The 9,856-nt window shown below is 35.2% G+C and overlaps 1 protein-coding gene across 1 annotated transcript; it reads right to left on the bottom strand.

Moving 5' to 3' along the window:
• Positions 1–218: 218 nt before the first annotated feature.
• On the bottom strand, positions 219–7,734 carry LOC141828651 (methylcrotonoyl-CoA carboxylase beta chain, mitochondrial). Its single transcript, XM_074716107.1, has 10 exons — positions 7,503–7,734; positions 7,278–7,397; positions 5,393–5,827; positions 5,166–5,256; positions 4,642–4,877; positions 4,385–4,549; positions 2,588–2,662; positions 1,183–1,314; positions 807–863; positions 219–499 (listed from the first exon to the last, which is right to left on the bottom strand). Exons 1-10 carry the CDS (start codon positions 7,680–7,682, stop codon positions 296–298), a joined length of 1,695 nt encoding a protein of 564 aa, XP_074572208.1. The 5' UTR covers positions 7,683–7,734; the 3' UTR covers positions 219–295.
• Positions 7,735–9,856: the final 2,122 nt, after the last annotated feature.

Genomic DNA, 9,856 nt, shown 5'->3' with positions numbered 1-9,856 from the left:
AAATTTTTGCCAGCTCTACTTCCAAAGTCGTGAGAGAATGAAATGGTGGATCATCAACATCTGGCGATAAAACTGCTTTGAAATTCAAAGATGACACAGCAACATTTAAATATGTAAATAACTACAAATTCTAAGATGGATGACCTTTTAATCCCAATCCCAATAAACTTCAAAGTCCGGAAGACATTTTAAGAATATCAAAATTCAAAACAAATAAATAAAATAAGATAGAACAGTTCATTTATTCCAAGACAAATGATTGTACATTTGGTCATTCATAAAACATTATTTATGGTCACATTCGGAAGACACCATATTTGGTATCCTGAGGGACAGGCTTAGTTGAAGCAGAAAGACAGAGGCCAATGACCTTTCTAGTGTCGGAGGGGTCAATGATGCCATCATCCCACAGCCTTGCCGTGGAGAAATAGGGGCTTCCTTCTTTGTCATAAGCTTCTACAACTTTGCTCTTAAATTTCTCCTCTTCTTCCTCGGTCCACTGCATTCAACAGGAAAAAAGAGGGAAAATAAAAAAAAATTAAAAAAGAAAAATATCAATCATCTACTTCAAAGAGAATTTCCTTAGGTTGTGTTTATTTGGGTAAAAAAAAGGGCGCAGATATTGAACCAACTAAATGTAATTTGGTAGAATGATATCGGGAGAGAAGATAAAGAAGCGTGCTGCAATATATATGGTAGGAGAGCATTTTGTGCTCTATATTACCACCTTTCTACCTTCCCCTTTCCTTGCTCAGAAAAATGTCTTCAACTTGTATATGATGCTGGAATAAAAAATTAACAATTACCTCAATTCCTTGTTTTTTCTTGTTGCTCTTCTCAATTTGGGCAAGAACACCAGCAGCCTGAGGAGGTAAACAACAACGAAAGTGCAGCAAGGTTATCAAGGTTAGGTGCCTGATAATAGAGTATTTATAGTGTGTTTGATTGATGAAGAATTGACAAGGACTAGAACAAAAATTTCAATAAAATATATGAAAGGAATAGAAACATGCACAATTTAATTTGATTATGGAATAGAATAAGACAAGCCATTCTAAATGAATTTCGTAGGAATAGTATAAAATAAATAAAGAATTGTCCTCCCAGTGCTAATATGTTTATACAAGAAATATTCCACATAGTTCATTTGTAAGGTATACAGGTAAAGGAGTTATCTGCTACCTGAATGCCACCCATCACAGATATCTTCGCAGTAGGCCATAGAAACAAGAAGTTGGGACTGTATGCTCGTCCGCACATTCCATAATTCCCAGCACCAAAACTTCCACCAATAATTATTGTTATCTTAGGAACCTACAAAATTTTTCCACAAGAAAAAACTATTTGATCAGCAAAATCTGTCTTCCTTGTGAAGTATAAAATGGAAGAGTCATAATTCGGAAGCAAAACCATATATCTTGAAAACAATTGGAATAGCCCAGTTATATCAACAACTAGATACTCTGGTCTTTATATAGCAGCTGCTTACCACTCAGTATAAGACAACCTGCTATAAATCATCAATAAATATCCTAAACAAGCATCAAACATACAAATAATTGATTCAATTTGTGTTGGATAAGGCTAAAAGGAAAATTATAACACTTTCGATACAATTCACCACACTTTATGTATTATAGTATCAAGCAATTTAGAAATAATATGTAGAAAAACCTATAAAGATAGCGTTCATTATCTTAGAGAAATTGGATGTAGCTAAAATAGATTATCAAATGAGAAAAAATATATTAAGATGCTTGGACATATTCAAAGATGATCAAGGATTTTATAGTTAGACAAGTCAAATAGATTAGGATTGGAGCTATATGAGGTAGAGATTTCAATAATGATAATAGTATATCTAGTGTAGATTGAAGTATTGGGATAAGATCCATGTAGCCAATCCTAAGTGTTGGGGATTAACATGGTTTCTTCCTGGTGAACAAGCATTAATGTAATCTTTCGTGCAAGTACTGTAGAGGTACAATATAATATTCAACTATGGTCGACTCCTTGAATGATGAGGGCATCATGTGGTTGGGTACAAGAGAAGCAAGTTTTTACCTACTTACACATCAAGAAAACAGAATGGACAATTCCTCATCATAGTTATAAATTGAGGCACATTAATTAACTTTAAATGAACCAATTAGAGTTGAAGGTATGAAGGATATAGCGAGACAACACATAATTCTACAATTTAAAAAGTGGTAAAAGATTTAAGAATTATTAGTAGTGATATAGCTGCACACAGAGTTCAATGTACATCTTTGTTGTTATATTTTCATAGTTCAAATGCACAACATGAAATCAGCCATCCAAAAATTGAGTATACATCCTCAGACTCCGACTAAAATCTAAATTCGTTAGGTACTGTTAACTAGTGCAACTTGAACACAAAAATGGTGAGTATTACAAGTAGGTTCAGTATCCAGGAAACATAAGTTCTAAGCGGACAAAAGCAGATCACCGCTCAAAAATTTGAGTGTATCCATCTAACTATCTATGGTGGTCAATATTTACAAACACAGCCTTGTTAGGAAGAATATAGAATATCCAATATAAGAGAAATGGAAATAGAAGAGACCTTTACACAGGAAACAGCCATAACCATTTTGGCTCCAGCTTTAGCAATACCATTTGCCTCGGACTTTGATCCAACCTGCCCACCAGCACATATTAATGGTAAACATTATATAATAGGATCCATTCATCATATAAGATTCTTTAAAAAATCGAACTAGCAGCATGTTAGGTAACCAAATTCTTTTGAAGATAAAAAATGTGTCAAGACAGGATTGGCAAATAATCACATAACATATGTGTGAGCAACATGAGTCACTGGCATCACACACAAAAACTAGCAGGACAATGAAATATTCAGATTGAGCACAATTTATTTACCAGCACATTCTTGATCACCACTCTTACTATGCAAGTACCTATAACACACTTGAAATGTGCATGTGAACGAAACCTGCAGAATATGATATGGTTGATCATGATGGCATTTTCTGCACATCGACAAGGACCAAGCTATGAAGGAAAGATATATTTTTTTAGTGTTGCAAGCATTCAGGCTCCCCATTAATTTTTCCAATGCTAGAATAAAGCTCTCATCAGGTGATATAACATACAGCGCATAAGAATGTAGCTGATTGCAACAGAAGGCAAACCAAGGATAGGAGTGCATTAACGATGGAGAATTTTGTTGCTTTTTAAACTCTACCTCTCTCTACTTCCCTATGCCTATTCAAATGCACAATAGCCAAACAAAGGGGATGGTAATGAGAGAGCTCAAGAGGGAGCCCAATATAACCCATAGTAAGGACTTAGGTAGGGACCTCTTGGTATTTGGAACTCTTATTTGGAGATATGGGATTAAGAGTTGGAGCTTCTTATACTCTCCTCGTCTCCCACCCTTTCACATGCACATCAGGTTCAACATCACTAGAGGGGAGGGATTGACTCCCACCCTTTCACATGCACATCAGGTTCAACATCACTAGAGGGGAGTATACCAAAATTTTCAATATTTTCGGTAATATACCGAAAATTCGGTATATTCGGTATACCAAAATTTTCGTATAAAGCCCAGGAGCATCCGGTATCATGTAAAATGCCATAGCATTTAGGTGGAAAACCTCTTAGTAATTAACTGTATTTTAAGAACCCTCACTTAGAGATGTGAGATTAAGAGGTGGAGTTTTATCCTATCCTCACTTCTCGCTCTCTTTAACATGGAACTGGTTGGTTCAAAAGTCAATTTCTCAATGAGAAGTGATGTCTAGATTTGATTAGAATATTTTCTAAATACCTGGAGATGGATATCTAGGTAACATTCACCAAATAAATAGCTTTTATGATAAATCCTACATGTCTAGATATAACAAACAGTTTATTTTGATCACTCTACTAAGTGATGCGTTCAACCATTTCTTCACATAATCAATCAAAATTGTTACTTTGTACCGAAATTTTCCGAAATTCCGAACCGAATTTTCGGTATGCCACATAAATGGAAAAATGATGCGTTCAACCATTTCTTCACATAATCAATCAAAATTGGAACCCAAAGATTAATGATTAGGCAAGTATGCCACATAAATGGAAAAATGACTAAGGAACGCAAAAAACGTAATTTTAATGTAGGGGAGCATGGGAGATGAAACTTTGGGAAAGGAATAGATAGATACTTTAATTGCCATTGCTAAGCATCAAAGATGGCTTCAGACTATTACAAACTGAGAAATTACAAGCAAAAGTTTGAACTATTTCAGAACCAAATACAATACTAGCATTCTAGCATGTGATTTGGAACATGCTGATGTTTAGTTGCTAAAGTAGCACAATATACAATGAGAAGAAAGATAGAAGGGTGTACCATAAATCCAGTGATATTCTGAAGAAATATCAAAGGAATATTACGCTGTGCACATAACTCAATAAAATGAGATCCTTTTAAAGCAGATTCAATAAACAATATGCCATTATTTCCAATTATTCCAACTGGTTGCCCATAGATTCTTGCGAAACCTGTCACAAGTGTCTAGAGTAAAATCTAGTTAATATTACTATATTCACAGAACTACAAAAGCAAAAGAAAATGTAATGAGAATCAAGTAGTTTTGAAGATCTTACTGTGCCATATAACTTCTTGAATTCTTCAAATTCGCTTCCATCAACAATGCGAGAAATCACAGATCTAATATCAAAGGGCTGCTTCTGATCAACAGGTGCTATCAATGTAAGTTCTTTCTCATCATATAATGGATTTTTATAAAAAGAAGAGATGCTTGGTGAACTATTTGCCCATCTCCCAGCCATGTGTAGGTTTTTAACTATATTTCTCCCAATTGTCAGGCCATGAATTTCATCTACATCATGTTGCATTCATGAAGATCATCAGAAACTCAGAACTAATAGCTTTTAGCTTCATAAATCAAAATGGAAAAAATATATAGAAGGAGGAGAAAAAGGAATCAAGAAATTGTTTAATGGAAGCTGAAATGTTAAGTGGGTGACTGATTGGTTAAGGAACAAAGGCAATAATCCCACAAGACAATTTCAAAGTGCATTCACAACAAAAATCATTCCAAAAAATTGGTCTAGCAGAGGCAAATTGGTTGCAGTACCAAATTGATTAGGAAGTGTCAGAGGCTTACCTTCTGCAAAATGATCTGATACTCCTGATACCTTACAATGCAAGGATGCACCTCCCAAATCCTCGGCAGATACCTCTTCACCTGTAGCAGCCTATGAAAATTGATCCTTCAGAATAACCTAGGGTTTTAAGATGCACTTGAAGTTCGATGAAAGTAGTTGCTTTTACTAAAAGGGATAAGCCACAATTGGAACAAAATGCAGAACAAAAGCTTGAGGCAACACAAACCTTCACAAGAGGAGGTCCAGCTAGAAATATTGTTCCATTGTCTTTGACAATAACACTCTCATCAGCCATTGCAGGTATATAAGCACCACCAGCAGTACAAGAACCTACAACCAGGGCAATCTGGGGTATGCCGTCAGCAGACATTTTAGCTTGGTTATAAAATATCCTACCAAAGTTGTCCCGGTCAGGAAAGACATCTGCTTGTCTTGGAAGATTAGCACCTCCACTGTCAACAATATATATGCACGGCAACTTACATTCAGCAGCAATTTCTTGCGCTCTTAGATGCTTCTTAACAGTAATGGGGTAGTATGTCCCGCCCTTAACAGTGGGATCATTTGCTACAAACATGCACAACCGCCCATGCACAGGTCCTATTCCAGTAATAATTCCCCCTGAAGGTAATGCATCTTCATATAGGTCAAATCCTGCAAGCTTCATGAACGCATTAAAAAAGTGAAAACTTAGGCAAACATGTTTGAAAGAGGTAAAGATACACATTAGTCTTCTAAATACCAGGTGTAAAATATTAGTTCCTTTTCAACAAAAAAGGGAGCGAGATTGTTCTCAAAAACAAGGATAAGGAGAAGTGCCATTTAGGCATTTTATGTGAAAGTGGCAGCCTATCCAATACCTGTTATGGCAGATCCTCATGTATCTTTCAGTTCTTCTAGAACAGCTTCATTTAATTTACAGAATTAGCGTTCAGCAACTTTGGTCGGTTTCTGTATTGGGGATTCCTCTTATATGGTGAGGTTAAAAATGCCTTTAATTGTCATGCCTCACACAATTTCAGATTGCTTGACAACCTTATGAGCAATAGAAGCTTTCCTATACTCGGAGTGGATGGATACAAGAACTTCTATTCTTAGATAACTTAATCGTACCCCTGAAAACTATAGGAAAAGAGTGTTCACACTGTAGAGGTTTATGTAAAAGGAATTTTTGATCTCCATACCATTTCATCTCCTACGGTAGCAGGTATCTTTGCAGGAACAGTAAGAACAAATAAAACAATTGTCTTCTTGAATGGGTTAAAATAAGTACAATGCCTAGAGGCTTCACATGTTTAGAGTTACATAATGATGTTGACATCTTCTGTTAACCTAAAATCAGAATGTTATCAATCTCAAACTTCTTTTCTATGGATTCAAACTCTCAACAAATCTAATATAACAATTCTGATTGGTCTCCATTCAAGAAGATATAAAAGCATGCCCGACAATTGGCACAAAAACAGGGATGTAAATGTGGTTCCTTTCTTTTGAAAACAAGGGTGTTCCTCTATGACTAAATCAATGGTTAACAGAAGATCATAAACCAAATTGAAAATTCTAAAATGGATTGATTAACAGAGATAATTGTTGAAAGCGAGTTGCAATTTTAAGGTAACTGTTTCTTGGATGGAATCATGGAAAATAGCCATTCTTCTCATTTGATGGAGCTCTTGGAGTCATGGAGTTGTAAGCACATAATATTGCTGCTTTGGGAAATTTTTAGTGGCATCTAAGCTCCAGCAAAGATTTTATCTGCTGGGAAGTGGTGAAACATTTTGCTGTGCAAGAAAGGATTGTTATCATGGTATCATTTTATGGTTAGGTAAATGCCTTATTGTTGAAATATGGAATAGTGTGACAACTGAACTAGCTTTTACTCAGATATCTGCAGGATGCAAAATTTAAATTTATTATTAGCATTGCATTCAGATCTCTATCACAAAAAGCATATTCATCCAAATTAGGCTAGCAACTTCAACGAGTGCCAACCCAGTCGCTGCTTGTCAAAACATGTCATTCCATGTCAGTTTTCCTATACGAGGCGTGCCAATAAATAAGTCAAGCATTCCAAAAAATCATGCCTTTTAATCCAGATTCCACGACACTACCTGAGACAGCTCAAGAAACGAAGACCCAGGATCGATCATCCGGTTGATCCGCTCCCTGGGAAGCAGCTTGTTCCGGCTCCTATTCCTCTCGACAGCTCGGTGGCCTCCGCCGCCAAGAACCTGGCCGCGACATCAAATGAACCATTTAGAGAAGGCGAAAGGCCCCCAAATCCCCGGACATTTTAGACAGAGGGAGTGAGATTGAGGGGGCTGCGAGAAGAAAACCTTATGGATGTTGGATTTGAGTTGGGAGACGAGGTCCCGAACGGCCGCGGAGTTGCGAGAAAAGGCGTCGGTGTTTCGGTCGATGCCATCAGGCAGCACGGCGGAGCAGAAGGGCTGCGTCGCCTGGCGGTGGCGGCGTGGGAGCCCTCTCCATGACCGCTTAGCAACAGCTCTTAGCATGCCCCTTCCTTCGATCGACCACCCTAAAATTGGAAGTTTGGACAGATTGCGTTATCGATTGTCTTCCTTCTTCAATTACACGAAGGCCCGTTGTACCCACAATTCTTAGTATTAATATTATTATCTTCTTTTACGAATAATAATTTACTATTTTTGGGAGGAGATTAAAATAATTAAAGGGATTATTTATAAGGCTTTGGATAAGTGCACGTGGGAAGTGTGGACTGGACGCTGAGTCGGCTTGCGTGGTCAAGACGAACAGCAGATCAAGTTTCGCCAATTTACCCAATTTACTTTTGGGTTGGAGATGTTTAGTTGAGTTCTTTTATAGGGCTGGTTCGATACGGTATACCGAATTTTGTATACGATACCGTATATCGTACTGAAAATTTCGGTATAAAAAAATTTATATCGTTACCATACCGAAAATTCGGTATACCAAAATTTCGGTATTTTCGGTATACCGAAATACCGAAATACCAAATTTTCAGTATATTACACCGAAAATATTGAAAATTTTGGTATACTGATAATTTCGGTACGATATTATACCGAAAATGTTGCTATACCGAAATACCGAACAATAATAATTGCGTACCGTTACCGATATCGAAAATTTCGGTACGGTATAATACCGTACCGAATTTTTCGGTATATCAAAATTTTCGATATGGACGGTAAATATCGGTATGGTATGTGCGATATACCGAAAATTCGATATTTTTTCCCACTCCACCCCAGGTCCAGTTTCTTTTATACGTAAATTTATTGATTAATTGAAAAAGGAAAAATAATAATAATAAATTATCAAAAGATGAACATAATACGAGGAAAATACGTCACAATATTTGACTCAATCTGAACTCTAAACAATATTAATTATCAAAATACGAGGTAAATTCATCACAATGTTGATTTGGGCCGAGAATGTGAACAAAAATATAAGGTGTTTGGGCTTCCGATATGGGCCTCCATTGTAGCCCATGTAATTTTTAACGTTCAGATTGATTCATTTGCAACCAAAATATTCACCACAGAAAATCAAAGATAAATTCCGTATTTTACTAAGCCGCGTAAGCAAATTTTGATATTATCTAAATCACATACTTAACTTTCATAATATCTAAATCACGTACCGTATTTCTAAAATACCCATCTTTCTCTCTAAGTCCATCATGCAATTTCGTGTACTTTTAAAAATCTCCTTAATATATTTATGCTGAATTTGATAGTGTAAATTGATTTTTAAATTTTTAAAGGTTCGATAAAATTTATCATGCACATTGTAAGACTTGGACAATGATACTTATTAGCCAATATCATTAATGGATTTTTAGGACTTTTCTTGTTTCAAAAATATTAAATTTTTAAATTTTCAAATGACGTAGGTCCATCAATCAGTTTCATTTGAACTCGGACGAAATATAAACTTAGAGAACTTCGAATCTTTTCAAATCAAAATCAATGTATTTTTGAAAACCCTCATAATATATTTATACTCTCAATTGAAAATAGATAGCATACATAAATTAAGAATAATAAAATTTTAAATTGATAATGTAAAATTTTAAAAATATACTCTCAATTTACTTTATTAGATCATAAAACATAAATATATTATGGAATTTTTCAAGCGATATATTGATTTTAATTAATTTAAAATTTTTTAAATATTTGAGACGAAATTAAGTAATGGATCTAAAAAAAAAAAAAGGATATTTAAAGAATATGATGTGATTTAAGTAATAATATTTTAGATAGATAATTAAGATTATCATGATAACTGCTAAGTAAACGTCCAGTTGAAATGTCGAAGTTAAATTATGGATCATATTTCCAGTCCATAATCTTTTACAAGATTCTAACATTGCAATATACTCTTCCAGCTGAGACAAATCGGTAACTGCGTTGGTCAAATCAATTAAAAAATTTATGCGTTTGAGCAAAAAGTTCGCCAAACACTTAGAAATCCGAAGAATTTTTTTTGTTTTTTTATTAATAAACTGTCAGAAAGAAATCATTTCCAATCTTATCATGTCTCTCGATTGGATGATTGCAGGGGAAGATCTCTTTCAGGATTTTTCTGTATTATTCAAAGAGATAAGCATGCTCTCGTCTTGTTCCTGAAAAATGATTTCTTGTTTCTCAAGAAATTAAAACTTTCGCTTGATGTG

This window comes from Curcuma longa, chromosome 4, assembly GCF_044706935.1.
Source record: "Curcuma longa cultivar G26 ecotype Majalengka, Jawa Barat chromosome 4, ITB_CL_G26_1.1, whole genome shotgun sequence".
Lineage (NCBI taxonomy): Eukaryota > Viridiplantae > Streptophyta > Magnoliopsida > Zingiberales > Zingiberaceae > Curcuma > Curcuma longa.
This window is presented reverse-complemented; position numbering and strand designations above follow the sequence as displayed.